Source organism: Rhinoraja longicauda, chromosome 24, assembly GCF_053455715.1.
Source record: "Rhinoraja longicauda isolate Sanriku21f chromosome 24, sRhiLon1.1, whole genome shotgun sequence".
In the NCBI taxonomy this organism is placed as follows: Eukaryota; Metazoa; Chordata; class Chondrichthyes; order Rajiformes; family Arhynchobatidae; genus Rhinoraja; species Rhinoraja longicauda.
Window position 1 is genome coordinate 33,829,969 of NC_135976.1, and position 25,869 is coordinate 33,855,837.

The window sequence follows — 25,869 nt, forward strand, 5'->3', positions numbered from 1 at the left end:
ATCATCACCCATACTGTTCCCCCAAGACACTGATTACACTGCGAGAGGCAAAGTGAACGGTGGGGTTTGCTTACTAAAATGGCGGCCGTCACGCTCCTTTGCGTACTACACTTCAGTATAGGCAATTTCGACGGAGTGGTCCATCTTGCTCCTCTAGTATCTTTGCTCGTGATATTTTCTACGTGGTGTAGATTATACTAAGCATGGTAGATGCTTTGATCTGTTTCAGGTTGGTGTCGCGGTGAGCAGAGGTCTGGACCATGTCTGTCGTCAGTGCCGGGGCTGCGGAGAACACGAAGGTGGGCGGCAAGCTGAGCTTTGAGTTCCAGCAGAACGCACCATCAGACAACGACTCCGGCTGCTCCCTGGAGGAATACGCCTGGGTCCCGCCAGGACTCAAGCCCGAGCAGGTGGGGAGAACCAGCAGATCCCGGAAATAGATCTCTCCCCCTCGCCCGCATCACCGGCACGCGGTAGTTCTGGTCGGGAAAAACGATCAAAATCAACCCGGAACGAAACCAGTCCAATGATGAAAGCACCGCAAACATTAGGGTCGCCAACCGTCCCGTGTTAGCCGGGACATCCCGTGTGTTGGGCTAAATTAGTTTGTCCCGTACGAAACCGCCCTTGTCCCCGTATTAGTAGGGTTGCCAACTTCCTCGCTCCCCAATACGGGACAAAGGGTGACGTCACCGCCCCGCGCCCCCACGTGACCTCGCCCCGCCAGCGGCCACGTGCTCCCGCTCCGCTTGATGGGCCGAATGGCTCCTAATTCTGCTCCTATTGCTTACGAACTGATAACTGTTGCCGTTCAACCCGCAGGTCCACCAGTATTTCCGCTGCCTGCCGGAGGAAAACATCCCGTACGTCAACAGCATCGGGGAGAAATTCCGCATTAAACAACTGCTCTTCCAGCTCCCACCGCACGACAATGACGTGAGCTTTCCCCCCACCTTCCCATCGCTGTCCGACTGTGACTGCTTAGCGCGCAACTACAAAGCTTTTCACTGTACCTCGGGACACGTGACCATAAACTAAACTGGACTGAACTGCGTTCGGAAGGAACTGCAGATGCTGGTTTACACCACAGATAGACACACAAAATGCTGGAGTAACTCAGCGGGACGGGCAACATCTCTGGAGAGAAGTCTGAAGAAGGGTCTTGACCCGAAACGTCACCCATTCCTTCTCCCCAGAGATGTAAAACAAAGCTTTAGGGGCAGCACGGTGGCGCAGCGGTAGAGTTGCTGCCTCACAGCGCCAGAGACCCGTGTTCCATCCTAACTATGGGTGCTGTCTGTACGGAGTTTGCACGTTCTCCCCGTGAACTGCATGGGTTTTTTCCGGTGCTCCGGTTTCCTCCCACACTCCAAAGACGTTCAGGTTTGTAGGTTAATTGGCTGAGCATAAATGTAAAATTGGCCCTAGTGTGTATAGGATTAGTGTTAATGTACGGGGATCGCTGGTCGGCGCGGACTCGGTGGGCCGAATGGCCTTGTCCCGCACTGTATCTCTAAAGTAAACTCAACTAAGCAGATGCTGGTTTAAACTGAAGATAGACACAAATAGCTGGAGTAACTCCTCGGCAGGTCAGGCAGCATCTCTACAGAGAAGGAATAGGACTCTCCGTCTGAGGAAGGGTCTCGACCTGAAACGTCACCCATTTGTTCTCTACAGAGATGCTGCCTGACCCGCTGAGTTACTCCAGCTTTTTGTGTCGATCTTTGGATTAAAACGATATCTGCACCTATTCCTAAACATGAGGGTGTCGTTCACACAAAGGGTGGTAGGTGTATGGAACACTAGAGGAGGTAGTTGAGGCTGGGACTATCGCAACGTTTAAGAAACAGTTAGACAGGTACATGGATACAGGTACATGGTGCAGGTACTGGATCGACTGGGCTTGTACACACTGGAATTTAGAAGGATGAGAGGAGATCTTATCGAAACGTATAAGATTATTAAGGGGTTGGACACGTTAGAGGCAGGAAACATGTTCCCAATGTTGGGGGAGTCCAGAACAAGGGGCCACAGTTTAAGAATAAGGGGTAGGCCATTTAGAACTGAGATGAGGAAAAACTTTTTCAGTCAGAGAGTTGTGAATCTGTGGAATTCTCTGCCTCAGAAGGCAGTGGGGGCCAATTATAACATATAACATATAACAACTACAGCATGGAAACAGGCCTGTCCGGCCCTACCAGTCTACGCCGACCATTCTCCCTGACCTAGTCTCATCTACCTGCACTCAGACCATAACCCTCTAATCCCCTCTCATCCATATACCTATCCAATTTACTCTTAAATAATAAAATCGAGCCAGCCTCCACCACTTCCACCGGAAGCCCATTCCATACAGCCACAACCCTCTGAGTAAAGAAGTTCCCCCTCGTGTTACCCCTAAACCTTTGTCCCTCAATTCTGAAGCTATGTCCCCTTGTTGGAATCTTCCCCACTCTCAAAGGGAAAAGCCTACCCACGTCAACTCTGTCCGTCCCTCTCAAAATTTAAAAAACCCCTATCAAGTCCCCCCTCAACCTTCTACGCTCCAAAGAATAAAGACCCAACCTGTTCAACCTCTCTCTGTAGCCTAAGTGCTGAAACCCAGGCAACATTCTAGTAAATCTCCTCTGTACCCTCTCCATTTTGTCGACATCCTTCCTATAATTTGGCGACCAGAACTGCACACCATACTCCAGACTCGGCCTCACCAATGCCCTGTACAACTTCAACATTACATCCCAACTTCTATACTCGATGCTCTGATTTATAAAGGCAAGCATACCAAACGCCTTCTTCACCACCCTATCCACATGAGATTCCACCTTCAGGGAACAATGCACAGTTATTCCCAGATCCCTCTGTTCCACTGCATTCCTCAATTCCCTACCATTTACCCTGTACGTCCTATTTTGATTTGTCCTACCAAAATGCAGCACCTCACACTTATCAGCATTAAACTCCATCTGCCATCTTTCAGCCCACCCTTCCAAAAGGCCCAAGTCTCTAGGTACGTGAAGAGGAAAAAAATAGTCAAGGCAAATGTGGGTCCCTTGAAGACAGAAGCAGGGGAATTTATTATGGGGAACAAAGAAATGGCAGACGAGTTAAACCGTTACTTTGGATCTGTCTTCACTGAGGAAGATACACACAATCTCCCAAATGTTCTAGGGGCCGGAGAACCTAGGGTGATGGAGGAACTGAAGGAAATCCACATTAGGCAGGAAATGGTTTTGGGTAGACTGATGGGACTGAAGGCTGATAAATCCCCAGGGCCTGATGGTCTGCATCCCAGAGTACTTAAGGAGGTGGCTCTAGAAATAGTGGAAGCATTGGAGATCATTTTTCAATGTTCTATAGATTCAGGATCAGTTCCTGTGGATTGGAGGATAGCAAATGTTATCCCACTTTTTAAGAAAGGAGGGAGAGAGAAAACGGGGAATTATAGACCAGTTAGTCTGACATCAGTGGTGGGGAAGATGCTGGAGTCAATTATAAAAGACGAAATTGCTGAGCATTTGGATAGCAGTAACGGGATCATTCCGAGTCAGCATGGATTTACGAAGGGGAAATCATGCTTGACAAATCTACTGGAATTTTTTGAGGATGTAACTAGGAAAATTGACAAGGGAGAGTCAGTGGATGTGGTGTACCTCGACTTTCAGAAAGCCTTCGACAAGGTCCCACATAGGAGATTAGTGGGCAAAATTAGGGCACATGGTATTGGGGGTAGGGTACTGACATGGATAGAAAATTGGTTGACAGACAGAAAGCAAAGAGTGGGGATAAATGGGTCCCTTTCGGAATGGCAGGCAGTGACCAGTGGGGTACCGCAAGGTTCGGTGCTGGGACCCCAGCTATTTACGATATACATTAATGACTTAGACGAAGGGATTAAAAGTACCATTAGCAAATTTGCAGATGATACTAAGTTGGGGGGTAGTGTGAATTGTGAGGAAGATGCAATAAGGCTGCAGGGTGACTTGGACAGGTTGTGTGAGTGGGCGGATACATGGCAGATGCAGTTTAATGTAGATAAGTGTGAGGTTATTCACTTTGGAAGTAAGAATAGAAAGGCAGATTATTATCTGAATGGTGTCAAGTTAGGAGGAGGGGGAGTTCAACGAGATCTGGGTGTCCTAGTGCATCAGTCAATGAAAGGAAGCATGCAGGTACAGCAGGCAGTGAAGAAAGCCAATGGAATGTTGGCCTTCGTAACAAGAGGAGTTGAGTATAGGAGCAAAGAGGTCCTTCTACAGTTGTACCGGGCCCTGGTGAGACCGCACCTGGAGTACTGTGTGCAGTTTTGGTCTCCAAATTTGAGGAAGGATATTCTTGCTATGGAGGGCGTGCAGCGTAGGTTCACTAGGTTAATTCCCGGAATGGCGGGACTGTCGTATGTTGAAAGGCTGGAGCGATTGGGCTTGTATACACTGGAATTTAGAAGGATGAGGGGGGATCTTATTGAAACATATAAGATAATTAGGGGATTGGACACATTAGAGGCAGATAACATGTTCCCAATGTTAGGGGAGTCCAGAACAAGGGGCCACAGTTTGAGAATAAGGGGTAGGCCATTTAGAACGGAGATGAGGAAGAACTTTTTCAGTCAGAGGGTGGTGAAGGTGTGGAATTCTCTGCCTCAGAAGGCAGTGGAGGCCAGTTCGTTGGATGCTTTCAAGAGAGAGCTGGATAGAGCTCTTGAGGATAGCGGAGTGAGGGGGTATGGGGAGAAGGCAGGAACGGGGTACTGATTGAGTGATCAGCCATGATCGCATTGAATGGCGGTGCTGGCTCGAAGGGCTGAATGGCCTACTCCTGCACCTATTGTCTATTGTCTATTGTCTATTGTCTCTGTAGACTTTGAAAATCTACCTCACTATCAACTACTCCACCTATCTTAGTATCATCTGCATATTTACTAATCCAATTTGCCACACCATCATCCAGATCATTAATGTAAATGACAAACAACAGTGGACCCAACACAGATCCTTGGGGCACTCCACTAGACACTGGCCTCCAACCTGACATACAATTGTCAACCGTTACCCTCTGGTATCTCCCATTCAGCCATTGTTGAATCCATCTTGCAACCTCACTATTAATACCCAACGATTTAACCTTCTTAATCAACCTTCCATGTGGAACCTTGTCAAATGCCTTACTGAAGTCCATATAGACAACATCCACAGCCTTGCCCTTATCAATTTCCCTGGTAACCTCTTCAAAAAATTCAAGAAGATTAGTCAAACATGACCTTCCAGGCACAAATCCATGTTGACTGTTTCTAATCAGGCCTTGATTATCCAAATAATTATATATATTGTCCCTAAGTATCTTTTCCATTAATTTTCCCACCACAGACGTCAAACTAATAGGTCTGTAATTGCTAGGTTTACTTTTAGAACCTTTTTTAAACAAAGGCACAACATGCGCAATGCGCCAATCTTCCGGCACCATCCCTGTTTCTAATGACGTTTGAAATATTTCCGTCATAGCCCCTGCTATTTCTGCACTAACTTCCCTCAATGTCCTAGGGAATATCCTATCAGGACCTGGAGACTTATCCACTTTTATATTCTTCAAAAGTGTCCGTACCTCCTCTTCTTTAATCCTCCTAATTTCCATCACTACTCTACTTGTTTCGCTTACCTCACATAATTCAATATCCTTCTCCTCGGTAAATACCGAAGAAAAGAAATTATTTAATATCTCCCCCATTTCTTCCGGCTCAGCACATAGCTGTCCACTCTGACTCTCTAATGGACCAATTTTATCCCTCACTATCCTTTTGCTATTGACATATCTGTAGAACCCCTTGGGGTTTACTTTTACATTACTTGCCAAAGCAGCCTCATATCTTTTTTTCGCTTTTCTAATTTCCTTTTTAAGATTCCTTTTACATTCTTTATATTCCTCAAGAACCTCATTTACTCCCTGCCGCTTATATTTATTGTACATCTTCCTCTTTTTCCGAACCAAGTGTCCAATTTCCCTGGAAAACCACGGCTCTTTCAAATTATTATTCTTTCCTTTCCACCGAACAGGGACATAAAGACTCTACTCTCAAAATTTCACCTTTAAATATCCTCCATTTCTCTATTATATCCTTTTCATAAAACAACAATTTCCATTTCACTCCTTTTAAATCTTTTCTCATCTCCTCAAAATTAGCCTTTCTCCAATCCAAAATCTCAACCCTTGGTCCAGATTTGACCTTCTCCATAATGATATTGAAACTAATGGCATTATGATCACTAGACCCAAAGTGCTCCTCAACACATACCTCCGTCACCTGACCCATCTCATTTCCTAACAGGAGGTCCAACACTGCCCCTTCTCTGGTAGGCACCTCTACCATTGCTGCAAAAAACTATCCTGCACACATTTTACAAACTCCAAACCATCCAGCCCTTTAACAGAATGTGATTCCCAGTCTATATACGGAAAATTGAAATCACCCACAATCACCACTCTGTGCTTACTACTAATATCTGCTATCTCCTTACATATTTGCTCTTCCAATTCTCGTTCCCTATTTGGCGGTCTATAATACACCCCTATAAGTGTTGCTAAACCTTTCTCATTTCTGAGTTCCACCCAAACAGCCTCCTTAATCGAGCCTTCTAGTCTGTCCTGCCAAAGCACTGCTGTGATATCCTCCCTGACAAGCAATGCAACACCCCCACCTCTTGCCCCTCCGATTCTATCACATCTGAAACAATGAAATCCTGGAATATTTAATTGCCAATCGCAACCCTCCTGCAACCATGTTTCACTGATCGCCACAACATCATACTTCCAGATGTCAATCCAGGTTCTAAGCTCATCCACCTTTCTTACAATGCTCCTAGCATTAAAATATACACATTTAAGGGACCCATCTTTTCTTATTCTCAGTTTATTTCTTTTCCCTTCTTTCTCTCCTACATATTGGGTCTGAGTGTTTCCCTTTTCTGCCTCCTGCCTCACACACTGCCTATTAGCTATCTGAGTTTGAGTCCCTCCCCCCAACCATACTAGTTTAAAGTCTCCGCAGTTATTTTAGCAAATCTCCCCGCCAGGATATTGGTTCCCCTCGGGTTCAGATGCAACCCGTCCTTTTTGTACAGGTCATACTTCCCCCAGAAGAGGTCCCAATGATCCAGAAACTTGAAACCCTGCTCCCTGCATCAGTTCCTCAGCCACGTATTTATCCTCCACCTCACTCCATTCCTATTCTCACTATCGCGTGGCACAGGCAGTAAGCCTGAGATTATTACTTTGGAAGTCCTTTTTTTTAACTCTCTTCCTAGCCCCCTGAATTCTCCTTTCAGGACCTCTTCCCTTATCCTACCTATATTGTTGGTACCTATATGTACCACGACCTCTGGCTCCTCTCCCTCCCCTTTCAGGATATCCTGGACACGCTCAGACACATCCCGGACACCGGCACCAGGGAGGCAAACCACCATCCGGGTCTCCCGACTGCGTCCACAGAAACGCCTATCTGACCCCCTCACTATAGAGTCCCCTATTACTACTGCTCTCCTCTTCCTTTCCCTACCCTTCTGAGCAACAGGGCCGGACTCCTTGCCAGAGGCCCGGGCACCGTCGTTGCCCCAGGTAGGCTGTCCCCCCCAACAGTACTTAAACAGGAGTACTTATTTCCAAGGGGTACAGCCACCGGGGTACTCCCTAGTCCCTGCCTCTGTTCCTTGCCCCCCCTAACAGTGACCCACTTGTCTACCTCCTGTGGTCTAGGAGTGACCACCTCCCTGTAACTCCTATCTATAACCTCCTCACTCTCCCTGATCAGACGGAGGTCATCAATCTGCCGCTCCAGGTTCCTAATACGGTCCCTTAGGAGCCCCATCTCGTCACACCTGGCGCAGATGTGGATGTCTGGAAGACTATCAGACTCCCAGATTCCCCACATCTGACACCCAGAACAAAAAACTGCCCTGGCAGTCATACTCTCCAAACAAAGCCCCGCGCTCGGTTACTAAACCTACCGCCCAGCCGCTACTCCAACCGCTCCAACCGCCCACCCAAAAGAACTGAGTGATCTCCTGGGAGAGGCGAAAAACCGGATAAAAAACCCAGGCCAATTTGGGAAAAAATCCGGGAAATTCCTCTCCGACCCCAAGCTAGGCGATCGAAACTAGTCCGGGAGATCACACAGGTCTTACTCCTTACTATCCCCACACAATGCATTCAAGAGAGAGCTAGATAGAGCTCTTAAGGATAGAGGAGTCAGGGGGTATGGGGAGAAGACAGGAACGGGGTACTGATTGAGAATGATCAGCCATGATCACATTGAATGGCGGTGCTGGCTCGATGGAACAAATGGCCTCCTGCACCTATTGTCTATTTGATAGGACAGGTTTGGAGGGATATGGACCAAACACAGGCAGGTGGGACTAGCGTAGCTGGGACATGTTGGCCGGTGTGGGCACGTTGGGCCGCAGGGCCTGTTTCCACGCCGTGTGACTCTGTGACTCTATGAAGCAGCCCCTCCACAGCTGACAAAGCCACCTCTCTCTGCAGGAGAAGTACTGCCAGTCCCTCGGTGAAGAGGAGAAGATGGAACTGCGACTGTTCAGTGGGCAGCGGAAGAGAGAGGCCCTGGGCCGGGGAATCGTGCAGGTCTTCCCGCTGACCGCGTCCGGAGCGCTGTGCGAGAAGGTGAGGCATGTTCCTGGCAAGTGCTGCGACAACCTGGTGAATCTGTGGAACTCTTTGCCACAGACGGTGATGGAGGCCACGTTAGGTCCTCACACCACTCCACAAACCGCCCCACACATCTCCATTGATCAGTGCGGGTGTCAGGGATTGTGGGGAGAAGGCAGGAGGATGGGGTTAGGATTGGGTTGCCAACTATTAGCCGGGACATCCCGTATTTTGGGCTAAATTGGTTTGTCCCATACGGGGCCACCCTTGTCCCGTATTAGGCCCGGGGGGGGGCGCTGTAGGCCCGGGGGGGGGGGGCGCTGTAGGCCCGGACGCTGTAGGCCCGGACGCTGTAGGCCCGGACGCTGTAGGCCCGGACACTGTAGGTCCCGACAGTTTAGGACCCGACACTCTAGGTTTCCGACATTTTAGCTCTGGGCAGTCTAGGTCCGGAGGCCCGGGCGCCGTCTAACGGAGGTTGCGTAGCAACCCGCCTCCCGGCCCGGGCGGCCGCCATTGATGGAACGGGAGCACGTGGCCGCTGGCTGGGTGAGGACACGTGGGGCACAGGGCGGTGACGTCACCTTGTCCCGTATTTGGGAGTGAGATAGTTGCCAACCCATTGTTAGGAGGGAGAGATAGATCAGCCATGATTGAATGGCGGAGTAGACTTGATGGGCCAAATGGCCTAATTTTACTCCTATCACTTATGATCTTATGACCACAGGTTTAGCAGGTGCCTGGATCAGGGGGCATCAATCACTGAGTCAGCATGGACACAGAGTGCTGGAGTAACTCAGCGGGTCAGGCAGCATCTCTGGAGAAAAGGAATGGGTGACGTTTCGAGTCGAGACCCTTCTTCAGACTGAGAGTCAGGGGAGAGGGAACCGAGAGATGTCGACGGTGATGTAGAGAGATGGAGAACGTACAAAGACGTACCTTTAGCCAGAATGGTTCAATGGCACTTTTTTGGCACAAGGATCGAGCTGCAGTGACATTTATTTTTACCTGCAGCCCAGCAAAAATCTTACTCTCCATTGGCACAATCACACTTATGTACAAAGGGCCGGCCTGGATAGAGTGGATGTGGAGAGGATGTTTCCACTAGTGGGAGAGTCTCGGACCAGAGGGCACAGCCTCAGAATAAAAGGGCGTACCTTCAGAATGGAGATGAGGAGGAATTTCTTTAGTCAGAGGGCGGTGAATCTGTGGTGGAGGTCAAGTCAGTGGGTGCTTCTAAAGCGGAGATCGACAGGTGCTTGATTAGACTTCAGAGATACAAGGAACAGGCCCTTCAGCCCATCGAGTCCATGCCAGTCACAGTGTGGTGGGGGGGGGGGGTAAGGGCTAGGAGTGGGGAAGGGTCAGATGGGAGAGGGTAAGAGTCAATAGAGGGCGAGGGTCAGACGAGGGGGTAAGGGTGGGGTCGTGGGAGGGTAAAGGTCAAGAGTGGGGGAGGGTCACGGGGAGGGTCAGGGTCATGAGTGGGGAGGGTCATGAAGAGGGTAAGGGTCATGTGGGGGAGGGTCACAGGGAGGGTAAGGGTCATGTGGGGGAGGGTCACGGAGAGGGTAAGGGTCATGTAGGGGAGGGTCACAGGAAGGGTAAGGGTCATGAATGGGGAGGGTCACAGGGAGGGTAAGGGTCATGAGTGGGGGAGGGTCACGGGGAGGGTAAGGGCCATGAGTGGGGAGGGTCACGGGGAGGGTAAGGGTCATGTGGGGGAGAATCACGGAGAGGGTAAGGGTCATGTGGGGAGGGTCACAGGGAGGGTAAGGGTCATGAGTGGGGTAGGGTCATGGGGGAGGGGGGAAGGACTGAGGGAGGAGGAAGGACTGAGAGGGGGGAGCAATGGGGGATCGATGGATGGGGCAGGCGGCATTGAGCGGGAGGGTCATTGGGAGGGGGTTGGGGTTGAGATGGAGGGGGCAGTGATGGGGGGCGCTGGACAGGGCGGGGGTCTTCGTCGGCGCAGCTGTACCTGACTCTGCCCGTGTTCCACAGTGCGGCCTGGCCATGAGTGGTGGTGACGTTGGCATCTTTGCCCAGCGGGCGGGCGGTGGCACGTGTTGGCACCCGCACTGTTTCAGCTGCCACACCTGCCAGCACCTGCTGGTCGACCTCATCTACTTCCACCAGCAAGGCAAGGTCTACTGCGGGCGGCACCACGCTGACCTCTTCAAACCGCGCTGCGCCTCCTGTGACCAGGTGAGTGGGCGGCCGACACGCGCACACCGCACCCTCTACACCCCACCGCACCCTCTACACCGCACCCTCTAACCCCCACCCGCTACCCCCCACCGCACCCTCTACCTCCCACCGCACCCTCTACTGCGGGCGGCACCACGCTGACCTCTTCAAACCGCGCTGCGCCTCCTGTGACCAGGTGATTGGGCGGCCGACACGCGGACACCGCACCCTCTACCCCCCACCCTCCCACCCTCCCACCCACCCACCGCACCCACCGCACCCTCTACCCCCCCACCCTCCCACCCACCCACCGCACACACCGCACCCTCTACCCCTCACCCTCCCACCCACCCACCGCACCCACCGCACCCTCTACCCCCCCACCCTCCCACCCACCCACCGCACACACCGCACCCTCTACCCCCCCACCCTCCCACCCACCCACCGCACCCACCGCACCCTCTACCCCCCCACCCTCCCACAGCACCCTCTACCCCCCACCGCACCTTCTACCCCCACCCTCTACCCCCCACCCTCTACCCCCCACCCACCCTCCGCACCCACTACCCCCACCCACCCTCTACCCCCACCCACCTTCTACCCCCACCCACCCTCTACCCCCACCCACCCTCCGCACCCTCTACCCCCACCCTCCCACCCTCTACCCCCACCGCACCCTCTACCCCCACCCTCCGCACCCTCTACCCTCCCACCCACCACACCCTCTTACGCCCACCGTACCCTCTACCCCCAACACCCTCGACCCCCCACCGCACCCTCTACCCCCCACCCTCCCCCACCCCACCCTCCCCCACCCCACCCTCTACCCCCCACCCTCCCCCACCCCACCCTCCCCCACCCCACCCTCTACCCCCCACCGCACCCTCTACCCCCCACCCCATCCTTTACCCCCCACCCCCTCCACCGCACACTCTACCCCAACCCTCCTACCCCCCACACCCTCTACCCCCACCTCTGTGGAATTCTCTGCCACAGAAGGCAGTGGAGGCCGATTCACTGGATGTTTTCAAGAGAGAGTTAGATTTAGCTCTTAGGGCTAACGGAATCAAGGGATATGGGGAGAAAGCAGGAATGGGGTACTGATTGTGAATGATCAGCCATGATCACATTGAATGGCGGTGCTGGCTAGAAGGACCGAATGGCCTACTCCTGCACCTATTTTTCGATGTTTCTATGTGCCTTATTTGGTAGTGTAATAAAATAGTGAATCAAACTCTGTGGTCTGAATCTGATGATTTGTCGAACACAGTCCCTGAGTTAGGCCTTTCACTGTACCTCAGTACACGTGACAATAAACCACACTGCACAGGGAACTGCAGATGCTGGTTTACAAAAAAAAGACAGGAAGTGCTGGAGTAACTTCTGTAGTCAGAGGGTGGTGAATCTGTGGAACTCATTGCCACAGAGGGCTGTGGAGGGCAAGTAGTCAGTGGATATTCTGAAGGCAGAGACAGACAAATTCTTGATTGGAACGGGCGTCGAGGGTTACGGAGAGAAGGCAATAGACAATAGGTGCAGGAGGAGGCCATTCGGCCCTTCAAGCCTGTACGCACCGCCATTCAATGTGATCATGGCTGATCATTCTCAATCAGTACCCCGTTCCTGCCTTCTCCCCATACCCCCTGACTCCGCTATCCTTAAGAGCTTTATCTGGCTCTCTCTTGAATGCATTCAGAGAATTGGCCTCCACTGCCTTCTGAGGCACAGAATTCCACAGATTCACGACTGTTTTTCCTCGTCTCCATTCTAAATGGCCTACCCCTTATTCTTAAACTGTGTGTGGCCCCTGGTTCTGGACTCCCCCAACATTGGGAACATGTTTCCCGCCTCTAACGTGTCCAACCCCTTAATAATCTTATATATAATTATCTTGTGAGGCAGGAGAGTGGGACTGGGAGGCGGCTGTTCTCCATGGGCCTGTGTTTCTAACGCCAGTGTTTTCCCGCGCGGGCGTGCAGCTGATCCTGTCTGAGGAGTGCACGGAGGCAGAGGGCCTGTACTGGCACATCGGCCACTTCAGCTGCACTGAGTGCGAGGCCGTTCTCGGGGGCCAGAGGTACATCATGAACGAGGGCAAGCCCTACTGCTGCGGCTGCTTCCAGATGCTGTACGCGGAGTTCTGCCAAACCTGCCGCCAGATCATCAGTGAGTAAACATCACCACGACCTGTCCGCCTCAACCTACCCCGTGTCCCGGTCGCCAAACACTCCACGCATTGATCAGCCTTGATCACAGTGCCTCAAAGGGCCGAATGGCCTCCTTCTGCACCTATGTGTCTAAACCTACCTCGTCTCCCAAACACTCCATGTTCGATCAACCATGATCACAGTGAATGGCGGTGCTGGCTCGAAGGGCCGAATGGCCTCCTCCTGCACCTATGTTTCTAAACCTACCTCGTCTCCCGGTCGCCAAACACTCCATGTTTGATCAGCCTTGATCACAGTGCCTCAAAGGGCCGAATGGCCTCCTCCTGCACCTATGTTTCTATGTTTCTAAACCTACCTGGTCTCCCGGTCGCCAAACACTCCACGCATTGATCAGCCTTGATCACAGTGCCTCAAAGGGCCGAATGGCCTCCTTCTGCACCTATGTGTCTAAACCTACCTCGTCTCCCAAACACTCCATGTTCGATCAACCATGATCACAGTGAATGGCGGTGCTGGCTCGAAGGGCCGAATGGCCTCCTCCTGCACCTATGTTTCTAAACCTACCTCGTCTCCCGGTCGCCAAACACTCCATGTTTGATCAGCCTTGATCACAGTGCCTCAAAGGGCCGAATGGCCTCCTCCTGCACCTATGTTTCTATGTTTCTAAACCTACCTGGTCTCCCGGTCGCCAAACACTCCACGCATTGATCAGCCTTGATCACAGTGCCTCAAAGGGCCGAATGGCCTCCTCCTGCACCTATGTTTCTATGTTTCTAAACCTACCTCGTCTCCCGGTCGCCAAACACTCCATGTTTGATCAGCCTTGATCACAGTGGCTCAAAGGCCCGATGGCCTCCTCCTGCACCTATTTTTCTATGTTTCTAAACCTACCTCGTCTCCCGGTTGCCAAACACTCCATATGCAGGAAGGAACTGCAGATGCTGGCTTAAATCGAGGGTAGGCATGAAATGCTGGAGTAACTCAGCGGGTCAGGCAGCATCTCTGGAGAGAAGGAATGGGTGACGTCTCGGGTCGAGACCCTTCTTCGACCCGAAATGTCGAGACCCTTCGTTGAGCTGAACCGTCGCCCATTCCTTCTCTCCAGAGATGCTGCCTGTCCCGCTGAGTTACTCCGGCATTTTGCATCTGCCAAACACTCGAACTCCCCCTCCCCCTCTGGGTACCATATCTGAAGAAGGATGTGTAGGAGAGAACTGCAGATGCTGTGGAATTCATTACCACAGACGGTGGATATTTGTAAAGCGGAGATTGGCAGGTTCTTGAATAGTGAGGGCGTCAAATATTACAGGAAGATGGTGGTGGCACGGTGGCGCAGCGGGTAGAGTTGGTGCCTCACAGCGCCAGAGATCCAATTTCGATCCTGACCAAGGGCCCTGTCTGTACGGAGTTTGTACGTTCTCCCCGTGACCCGCGTGGGTTTTCTCCGGGTGCTCCGGTTTCCTCCCACACTCCAAAGACGTGCGGGTTTGTAGGTTAATTGGCTTGATAAAATTGTAAATAGTCCCTAGTGTGTGCAGGGTAGTGTTAGTGTTAGTGGATCGCTGGTCGGCACGGACTCGGTGGGCTAAAGGGCCTGTTTCCATTTTTTAAATACCCAATGACTCCGTTTTTAAAATTCCCAATGACTTGGCCTCCACAGCCGTCTGTGGCACTGAATTCCACATTCACCACCCTCTGACGAAAGAAATCTCACCTCATCTCCTATCTAAAGGTAAATTCATGTCCACCATATGTGTTATAATTATAGGCTTGACTAACTCAGCAGGACAGGCAGCATCTCTGGAGAAAAGAAATCTCCAGATCTCAAGAGTTGAATCTCTCCAGAGATGCTGCCTGTCCCACTGAGTTACTCCAGCATTTTGTGTCCATCTTCGGTGTCGGGTGAGGCGTCAGGTCGAGACCCTTCTTCAGTCTGAAGGAATGGGTGGCGTTTCAGGTCGAGACCCTTCTTCAGTCTGAAGTTGGACCTCGACCTGAAACGTCACCTAATTCCTTTCCTCCAGAGATGCTGCCTGACCCGCTGAGTTACTCCAGCACTTTGTACCTATCTTCGGTTTAAACCAGCATCTGCAGTTCCTTCCTGCACATAATTATAGGCTTGGCTTAAATCTGAGACCAACAACAATTAAGACCATTTATACTGGTCTGTGAAAACAGACGTCAAGTTATAACATGATCTTTAAAGTCTTCGAAGGGTCTCGACCCGAAACGTCGCCCATACCTTCTCTCCAGAGACGCTGCCTGACCTGCTGAGTTACTCCAGCACTCTGTGTCCACCCTGAACTCTGTAAGAAAATAACTGCAGATGCTGGTACAAATCGAAGGTATTTATTCACAAAATGCTGGAGTAACTCAGCAGGTCAGGCAGCATCTCAGGGGAGATGGAATGGGCGACGTTTCGGGTCGAGACCCTTCTTCAGACTCTGAACTCTGTGAGATCATGTTAACGTCAGCGTGTTACTGGTGTCTCCACAGGTATTGACTACGGGCAGATTACGTTCAGCGGGCAACACTGGCATGCGGACGCCTGCTGCTTCTGCTGTGGCCAATGCAAGGAGCCCCTGCTGGGCTGTGCCTTCACCTACAGACACAGGAACATCTTCTGCTCTGCCACTTGTAGCCAGATGGAAGAGGCACTGGCCTCCGACTCCTCAGACTCTGCTGTCCAGTCCACGCAGTCTCAGGGTTCGAGCTGCACCTTCAGCCTGCCAGAAGACCACCCGGCCGGCGGTCCTCGCCCCGGCAGCCCCGGCCACGGTCAGCCCGCGGAGTCCGACGCCGACCGCCGGCCCCCTCGCCTGGACCTCCTGGTCATCGCCGGCCCGACACCTCCTGGCGGCCAAGACCCGGCCTTGGTGCCCGACGGCCGACACGAGAGTCGCGTCCAGACCCAGTGCTGGTACGGGGGGTCGGGGGGACGGGCGGACCCTCGGAGACTGGGGGCGTGGCGCACGGACTGTTTCCCGGGTGACCTGGGCCTTCAGGTTGGAAGCTTCGACCGCCATCGGGAGCCATCCAACGGCAACAGGACCTCAGCAATGCCGTCCAACCTCAATTGGCTTCCGGGCGGCCTTGGGGTTGCCACGACAGTCATGGACAACCAAACCAACGCGGGCCAGGGGGGCTGGCCTGGTGAGGAGCCCCCTGGGTCGGAGCCGGCAGGAGATCCAGAACCTTCTCCCCCAGCTCATAGCCTGGCCTTCAGGCACCAGTTGGACACCTACTGTGTGCAGCAGGAAGCCCAGCCTGCCTCGGGAGATTCCATCAAAGCCGCCTGGACCAAACACAACCAGTGGCTGGATTGCCAAAGCGGTCGGGAAAACCGCACGCCGGAACGGCAGCCCGCGGTGGGAAGCTCACCGCAGAGTTCCAAAGGCAGGTCAACAGGGCAACTCATCGGAAGAGGTCAACTGGAGACATCAGCGACTGCCCAGAGCACAGGTAACTAAACCTGACGCTAAATTTTCTCCCTGAAGGTGGCAACACCAGTAGTTAGAGCTACGCTTGCCTTGATCGGTCGGGGCATTGAGTGCAAGAGTCAGGAGGTTACAGGAGTTAAGGTTGGAAAGACATGATCACATTGAATGGCAGTGCTGGCTCGAAGGGCCGAATGGCCTGCTCCTGCACCTATTGTCTATTGTCTATAAAGACTGGGTTTGTATTCACTGGCGTTTACAAGGATGAGAGGGGATCTTATAGAAACATGTAAATTTATTAAAAGGACTGGACAAGCTGGATGCAGGAAAAATGTTCCCAATGTTGGGGGAGTCCAGAACATTTAAGCATTTATTTTATATAGCGCCTTACCAGAAGCTCAAAGCGCTTTACAAAAACAATCATAACATAAAAACAAACAGACAAACTATCCTAACGGAGAAGCGGCGAATAAACAACGCCAGCGTCCTCTCATGTCAGGGTCCGGCAGCGTCCTCTCATGTCAGGGTCCGGCAGTAGACAACAAAAAGCACAGGACACACAGATACAATTTTTACACAAACAGCCATCACAGTGATTGCTCTAGGCACACCCTCACTGTGATGGAAGGCAAAGTCTTATCTCCTCCTCATTCTTCTCCCGTGGTGCCACGAGGTGATCGAGGCTCCCGACTTTTTGAAGCCCCCACCGGGCGATGGAAAGTCCCAGGGCCGAGCCGAGCCGAGCAGGCCGATGAAAGTCCTGAGCCCCCACTGGGCGATGGAAAGTCCCAGGGCCGAGCCGAGCAGGCCGATGAAGGTCCTGAGCCCCCACCGGGCGATGGAAAGTGCTGCGGCCGAGCCACGCAGGGCGATGAAGGGCCTGCGAGCGGGTCGATCGTACCTCGCGCTTCGGGGCGGTCGAAGCTGCTACGGCTGGAGCTCCCAAAAACCGGTCGCCAGCCAGGGACCTGCGAGCTCCCGATGTTGCGGTCTGCAGGGCCCACGGCCGAAGCCTCCGAGATGGTAAGTCCAGGCCCTGCGACCGGAGTCTTCAAGGTCGATCCCAGCTGGAGGCCGCCGACTCCACGATGTTAGGCGTTAGCGCGAACTGAGGAAGAACTTTTTCAGTCAGAGAGTGGTGAAGGTGTGGAATTCTCTGCCTCAGAAGGCAGTGGAGGCCAGTTCGTTGGATGCTTTCAAGAGAGAGCTGGATAGAGCTCTTAAGGATAGCGGAGTGAGGGGGTATGGGGAGAAGGCAGGAACGGGGTACTGATTGAGAATGATCAGCCATGATCACATTGAATGGCGGTGCTGGCTCGAAGGGCTGAATGGCCTCCTCCTGCACCTATTGTCTATTGTCTATTGACACGGTAAAGGTCGCATCTCCGTTGAGGAGGAGATTAGAAAAAAGGTTAAAAAGAGTTAAAAATAGAACAAAACGTACATTAAACATGACAATAGACAAAAAAACAAAAAAAAGACAGAGAGACTGCCGGTGGGTGAGCCGCGGCTGCAGAACACAGCCACGCCCCATTTTTAAAAGGGAGGCCATTTAAAACTGAGGTGAGAAAAAACTTTTTCACCCAGAGAGTTGTGAATTTGTGGAATTCTCTGCCACAGAGCGCAGTGGAGGCCAATTCACTGGATGAATTTAATGAATTTAATAATAATATATTCCCTTATTCGTCCCATACCGGGGAAAGAGTTAGATAGAGCTCTGGGGGCTAGCGGAATCAAGGTATATGGGGAGAAGGCAGGCACGGGTTACTGATTGTGGATGATCAGCCGCGATCACAATGACATACAGATTTGTAGGTTTGTTAATTGTCCTTCGTATTGTGTAGGATAGTATAAGTCAGCTGGCTCGAACGGCTAAATGGCCTCCTCCTGCACCTATTTTCTGTTTCTATGTTACGATGCAGCTCTGTGGGACTTTAGGTCATGTGAGAGGAGCAGAATTAGGCCATTCGGCCCATCAAGCCTACTCCACCAAAGATAGACACAAAAAGCTGGAGTAACTCGGCGGGTCAGGCAGAAGAAGGGTCTTGACCCGAAACGTCGCCCATTCCTTCTCTCCAGAGATGCTGCCTGGCCCGCTGAGTTACTCCAGCTTTTTGTGTCTATCTTCGGTTTAAACTGGAGCGATTAGGCTTGTATACACTGGAATTTAGAAGGATGAGAGGAGATCTTATCGAAATGTATAAGATTATTAAGGGGTTGGACACATTAGAGGCAGGAAACATGTTCCCAATGTTGGGGGAGTCCAGAACCAGGGACCACAGTTTAAGAATAAGGGGTCGGCCATTTAGAACGGAGATGAGGAAGAACTTTTTCAGTCAGAGAGTTGTGAATCTGTGGAATTCTCTGCCTCAGAAGGCAGTGGAGGCCAATTCTCTGAATGCATTCAAGAGAGAGCTAGATAGAGCTCTTAAGGATTGCGGAGTCAGGGGGTATGGGGAGAAGGCAGGAACGGGGTACTGATTGAGAATGATCAGCCATGATCACATTGAATGGCGGCGCTGGCTCGAAGGGCCGAATGGCCTCCACCTGCACCTATTGTCTATTGTCTATAAGCCGGAATCTGCAGTTCCTTCGTGCCAAGTCTACGCCGCCATCCAATCGAGTCCGATCTATCTCTCCCTCCTAACCCCATTCTCCTGCCTTCTCCCCGTAACCCCTGACACCCGCACTGATCAAGTCCCTGGGGGCCGTGCTCAGCGGCTCCCTCCACAGGCTGTGCCCCGCCACTCCCTCTTGGAAAAAGAATGTGTGGGAAGGAACTGCAGATGCTGGTTTACACCGAAGATAGACACAAAATGTTGGAGTAACTCAGCGTCTGGGACAGGCAGCGTCTTTCTAGATTCCTTTTCTCCAGCGATGCTGCCTGACCCGCTGATTTACTCTAGCGTTTTGTGGCTATCTTTGGGGGAAATATCGTGATTATCTCTCTATGCTTAGAGATACAGCGCGGAAACAGGCCCTTCGGCCCACCGAGTCCGCGCCGACCAGTAATCCCCACTGACTTATACTATCCTACACAGCACTAAGGACAATTAACAAATCTACTAATCTGTGCGTCTTTGGAGTGTGGGAGGAAAACGCAGGTCACGGGGAGAACGTGCAGACTCCGTACAGACAGCAAGCACCCTTGGTCAGGATGGAACCCGGGTCTCCGGCGCTGTGAGGCAGCAGCTCTACCCGCTGCGAGACTCTCAACCAAGCCGACCATAGTTTTCTAAACTTCTTCTACACCTTCCCTCGGCTGTTGTTGAATGGTGCATCAGGTTCGTCAGGCAATTGGAAGCATGTTGCTAATTGCCTGGATTGGATTAACTTTAATTGCAGTCAAAAAGATGACTCAAAGCTGCTTTTGTGTTGTTCTTTATACTTGGAAACGGCAAGGCAGGCTTTGATTGCCAGCGGTGAGTTGGGGTTGGGGTTGGGGTGGGGCGGTCTACGTGACTCACCAGTCTATTGTCCAGCAAACACAGCCAATTTACTTAGACACAACAACACGCTCTGTTGTGCAATAAGTGAGTTTTTTTTAAAGAGTTTAGAGTACTTTACAAGTTATAGGAGTAGAATTAGGCCATTCGGCCCATCGAGTCCACTCTGCCATTCAATCATGGCTGATCTCCGCCTCCTAACCCAATTTCCCTGCCTTCTCCCCATAACCCTTGACACCCTTGAGTTTAGTTTCGTGATACAGCGCGGAAACAGGCCCTTCGGCCCACCGAGTCCGTGCGGACTAGCGATCCCCACACATTATCACTATCCTACACACACACTAGGGGACAATTTTACATTTTCCTACCCATTCGGCCTTTGGAGTTTGGGAGGAAACTGAAGATCTCGGAGAAAACCCACGCATGTCACGGGGAGAACGTACAAACTCCGTACGGACAGCGCCCGTAGTCGGGATCGAACCCGGGTCTCTGGCGCTGGGGTTGCCAACTGTCCCGTATTAGCCGGGACATCCCGTATTAGTAGGGTTGCCAACTTCCTCACTCCCAAATACGGGACAAAGGGTGACGTCACCGCCCCGCGCCCCACGTGACCTCACCCAGCCAGCGGCCGCCATTGGTGGAGCGGGAGCACGTGGCCGCTGGCTGGGTGAGGTCACGTGGGGCGCGGGGCGGTGACGTCATCTTGTCCCGTATTTGGGAGTGAGAAAGTTGGCAACCGCTACCAGGCGCTGTGAGGCAGCAACTCTACCGCTGCGCCGCCTTACCCTGCTCTTGTTTGGTAAAACAGCACCTGCAGTTCCTTGCTCCCAAGGGGCAGAATCTGCCCCTCTTCAATATTCATTAACTCTATATATGTTTAATAATAATCCGGTCGTTTCAAAGCTGCCATTACAGACGTTTCAGTTCTTCAGACTGATCAAGAAAGATCCTGACCGGAAACATCACCTATCCATGTTCTCCAGAGATGCTGCCTGACCCATTGAGTTACTCCAGCACTCTGTGAAACGTCATCTATCCACGTTCTCCAGAGATGCTACCTGACCCGCTGAGTTACTCCAGCATTTTGTGTCTACCTAATGATTTTAGATGATCAGCCGTGATCACAGTGAATGGCGGTGCTGGCTCGAAGGGCCGAATGGCCTACCCCTGCACCTATTTTTCTATGTTTTTTAATTTTAGCTGAAGCTGTCTAACCCTGACACACGACGGCAGGGAGTTTGAGACCAATCTGATGAACAAATGACCCTGTTGAACTATTATTTTTTCTCTGTCTGTTTCAAGGATCCGTGACTGAAGACAAGCACAAGACGGCCAAATCGTTCCGTCCCTCCGACCAGGAGCCGTCTGTGGATGCGGGAGACCAGGCCCGGGCCCGCACGGGAATCCTGAAGCCCTTCTCGCAGAGGGGCGGAGGCACAGAGGGAGGGGTGAGGAGCGAGGGAGCGTGGCGAAGGAGGAGCAGCGAGGAGGAGTCACCGCTGCGCAGAGCGGCGGCGATGGCGATGGCGGCCGCCGCCGCCCAGACCCGAGCCCAGAGGATCACCTTCTGCGACACGGTGGTCTCCAGCCCAGCGGCGGGGGAGGGGGAGGAGGGGGGCCGCTGGCGCCAGCCGCCCATGAGCGAGCAGACGCGGCGGAAAGTGTACCGGCACCGGCGGGACCCCCAGCCCCCGCGGGGGAGGGTCCGCAGGTCGTGCTCCGACGAAGCCCTCCACGCCGTCTCCGAGGGTCCGGGCCGGCGCCCCTGCCCGGCGCGCTGCCGCCAGACGGCGGACGGGCGTGCGGACGGAGCCGCGCCCGCGCACAGGCGCGGCGTTTGGCGGGGCGACGCGGCGGGGGGATCTCGCCGCGGGGAGGAGCCGGCCTGCTGTTCCACCTGTTCCTCCACCACCTCCTCCTCCTCGTCCTCCTCCTCCTCGTCGGAGGAGGAGGGCTACTTCCTCGGGCAGCCCATCCCCCGGCCGGACCCCAGGGACCCGCGCAGACCGCCGCCGCCCGCCGCCAACGCCACGCCGGCAACCAAGGGCAAGGCCGAGAGGAAGAGGGAAGGCAGGAACAAAAACTGTACCATCGCCTAAACTACCCACCCGCCCCCACCCCCGCCCCCACAGGACAGAGCTGTCGATTAGCGTTGCCTACTGTCCCGTATTAGCCGGGACGTCCCGTGTGTTGGGGCTAAATTGGTTTGTTTAGCCCCGAAATACGGGATGTCCCGGCTAATACGGGACAGTTGGCCCCGTATTAGTAAGGGTTGCCAACTTCCTCGCTCCCAAATAAGGCCGCCATTGGTGGAGCGGGAGCGTGTGGCCGCTGGCTGGGTAAGGTCACGTGGGGCGCGGGGCGGTGACGTCACCCTTTGTCCCTTATTTGGGAGCGAGGAAGTTGGCAACCGCCTACTGCAGATGCTGGTTTACACCGAACTCACGCCACAGAGTGCTGGAGTAACTCAGCGGGACAGGCAGCACCTCTGGAGAGACGTTTCGGGTTGAGACCCTTCCTCACTCAGACTGAGAGTCAGGGGAGAGGGAAACAGATGTGGACGGTGATGTAGAGAGATATAGAACAGATGAATGAAAGGTATTTCTATATCTTTCTATATCCCCTCTCTCCCCCCCCGACCACCAAAGTCATTGTAGGCGCTTCAAAGTCGTCTTGTTGAGTCTCATTGTCTGCAACTCATTTTCACCTAGCCTAGTTTCACAGCTAACGACGGACGGCCTTTATCATCGTTAATTTTTTTGCATTTCTCTGATTCATTTGTTCTACATCTCTCTCCATCACCGTCTCTCTCTCTCCCCTGACTCTCAGTCTGAAGAAGGGTCTCGACCTGAAACGTCACGCATTCCATTCTCTCCACAGATGCTGCCTGACCCGCTGAGTTACTCCGGGTTTTTTTGTGTCAATCTTCTGTGCTTGTAAAGCGTTCAGTTCAGTTTAGTTTATGTACCAGGGTACAGGGAAAAGCTTCCAAAGTGCAATTGCAATGCCTTCCTGCCTGTGACTTTACCGTTCTTAATTCCAGTCCAATCGCTTGCCTCTGTCGTCCGTCTCTAGCCAGTGGGAGCCCAGCTGTGACACATAGCCATTAAGTTATTCACTTCACTGTTAAACAGCAAAACACAGAGTGCGGGAGTAACTCAGCGGGTCAGGCAGCATCTCTGGAGAACGTGGACAGGTGACGTTTCACAGAGTGCGGGAGTAACTCAGCGGGTCAGGCAGCATCTGTGGAGAACATGGATAGGTGACGTTTCACAGAGTGCTGGAGTAACTCAGCGGGTCAGGCAGCATCTGTGGAGAACGTGGATAGGTGACGTTTCACAGAGTGCTGGAGTAACTCAGCGGGTCAGGCAGCATCTCTGGAGAACATGGATAGGTGACGTTTCAGGTCGGGACTCTTCTCCAGACAAAAAACCTCTGTGGAGAGGATGTTTCCACCAGTGGGAGAGTCTAGGACCAGAGGGCACAGCCTCAGAATTAAAGGACGTTCCTTCAGGAAGACGAGGAGAAATATCTTTAGTCAGAGGGTGGTGAATCTGAGGAATTCACTGCCACAGAGGGCAGTGGAGGCCAAGTCAGTGGATATTATTATGGCAGAGATTAATAGATTCTTGATTAGTACGGGTGTCAGGGGGAGAAGGCAGGAGAATGGGATTAGGAGGGAGAGCTAGATCAGCCATGATTGAATGGCGGAGTTGACTTGATGGGCCGAGTGGCCTAATTCTGCTCCTATCACCAAATGAAAAAAAAGAGGCAAGACTTGGACAAGCTGGATTCAGACCCCACAGATTCCCCTCCGACCCTCAACACAGCAACTAAACCATCTCGACCCGAATCCTCGGCCATTCCTTCTCTCCAGAGATGCTGCCTGTCCCGCTGAGTTACTCCAGCACTATGTGTTTACCTTCCACAACTGGAGATGTAAGCATAGCAACAACATTACATAAAACCACGCTGTGCTCTTAAATATTTTGTATTACTGTTCATATTTAATTTCTGTGGATGTTATTTATGCGTATTAGGTGTGTGTATCAACTGTGCTTTCAACATTAAGTAACAACTTCTTTATGGAAGTAAATATAATATTTTTTTTTGTAAATTGACACAAGAGAGGCAAATAAAATAGCCGAAATACTCCTGTAAAACAGATCTGGCCTTTGTTGTGACTTGAGATTCACCAGATCTCCCACAGTCTTGGTTCCAGAGTCTTGTCGGATTATTCATTTAGCTGGAGCCTAACAAGAATAGTGAAAGGCTTGGATAGAGTGGATGTGGAGAGGATGTTTCCACCAGTGGGAGAGTCTAAGACCAGAGGGCACAGCCTCAGAATTAAAGGACGTTCTTTTTAGGATGAGGAGAAATTTATTTAGTCAGAGGGTGGGTGGTGAATCTGTGGGATTCTTTGCCACAGACGGCTGTGGAGGCCAAGTCGGTGGATATTTTTAAGGCAGAGATAGATAGATTCTTCATTCGTACGGGTGTCAGGGGTTATGGGGAGAAGGCAGGAGAATGGGGTTAGGCGGGAGAGATAGATCAGCCATGATTGAATGGCCAGGGTAGACTCGGTGGGCTGAATGGCCTAATTCTACTCCTATCCCTTATGACCTTATGAACAAAGGCCACGGAATAATAACTCAACAATACATGTCCGACCCACTAATTCTCCCCCTCCCTTGTCTCTAAAGCACCATGGACTGTGCTAGAAACTTCAATAAAGAATTAACAATTAACAAAGTAAATGATGGAAAGTGTACAGAGAAGATTTACGAGGATGTTGCCAGGACTAGAGGGTGTGAGCTACAGGAAGAGGTTGAGCAGGCTGGGTCTCTATTCCCTGGAGCGCAGGAGGATGAGGGGGGATTTTATAGAGGTGTACAAAATCATGAGAGGAATAGATCGGGTAGACGCACAGAGTCTCTTGCCAGAGTAGGGGAATCGAGGACCAGAGGACATAGGTTTAAGGTGAAGGGGAAAAGATTTAATAGGAATCTGAGGAGTAACATTTTCACACAGAGGGTGGTGGGTGTATGGAACGAGCTGTCGGAGGAGGTAGTCGAGGCGGGGACTACCACAGCATTTAAGGAAACAGACAGGTACACGGATAGGACAAGTTTGGAGGGATATGGGCCAAGTGCAGGCAGGTGGGACTGGTGTAGCTGGGACATGTTGGCCAGCGTGGGCTAGTTGGGCCGAAGGGCCTGTTTCCACACTGTATCACTCTGTGATTAACCCTTTCAGGACAGAGGCACAGGAGGCACGCCAACGCTCTCGTACTTGTGTCCGGATTGAAGGAGGTTCCGGAACATCAGTTGCTGGAGGGTCGATGGTGGGACCTGTAATAGACAACAGGTGCAGGAGGAGGCCATTCGGCCCTTCGAGCCAGCACCGCCATTCAATGTGATCATGGCTGATCATCCACAATCAGTACCCCGTTCCTGCCCTCTCCTCGTACCCCCTGACTCCGCTATCAATCAGGAGATATTATAACTACTCGGTTTTTTCCCCCCTCCATTTATCAATTCCTGTGAGGTCTTAAGAGTCACAGAGTGATACAGCATGGAAACAGGCCCTTCGGCCCAACTTGCCCACGCCGCCCACATGTCCCAGCTACACTAGTCCCAAATCCCTCCAAACCTGTCCTATCCATGTCCCTGTCTAACTGTTTCTTAAACGATGGGATAGTCCGAGCCTCAACAACCTCCTCTGGCAGCTCATTCCGTACACCCACCACCCTCTGTGTGAAAAAGATACCCCTCGGATTCCTATTAAATTTCCCATCACATAGAGCTCTAGGGGCTAGTGGAATCAGGGATGTGGGGAGAAGGCAGGCAAGGGTTACTGATTGTGGATGATCAGCCTTGATCACAATGAATGGCGGTGCTGGCTCGAAGAGCCGAATGGCCTCCTCCTGCACCTGTTGTCTATGTTTCTATGTTAAATCTTTCCCCCTTCACCTTG

The 25,869-nt window shown here is 52.2% G+C and overlaps 1 protein-coding gene across 1 annotated transcript; it reads left to right on the plus strand.

Moving 5' to 3' along the window:
• Positions 1-234: 234 nt before the first annotated feature.
• Positions 235-22,043, plus strand: LOC144605606 (uncharacterized). Its single transcript, XM_078421044.1, has 7 exons — positions 235-410; positions 823-936; positions 8,530-8,667; positions 10,657-10,860; positions 12,822-13,008; positions 15,507-16,472; positions 21,196-22,043. The coding sequence occupies exons 1-7, from the start codon at positions 261-263 to the stop codon at positions 21,990-21,992; spliced, it is 2,556 nt and encodes an 851-aa protein (XP_078277170.1). The 5' UTR covers positions 235-260; the 3' UTR covers positions 21,993-22,043.
• The last annotated feature ends 3,826 nt before the right edge of the window (positions 22,044-25,869 follow it).

Coding starts and splice junctions, on each gene's coding strand:
- LOC144605606 (XM_078421044.1), top strand. CDS start 261: ATGTCTGTCGTCAGTGCCGGGGCTGCGGAGAACACGAAGGTGGGCGGC. Junction 411..822: donor CAGGACTCAAGCCCGAGCAG/GTGGGGAGAACC, acceptor TTCAACCCGCAG/GTCCACCAGTATTTCCGCTG. Junction 937..8,529: donor TCCCACCGCACGACAATGAC/GTGAGCTTTCCC, acceptor CTCTCTCTGCAG/GAGAAGTACTGCCAGTCCCT.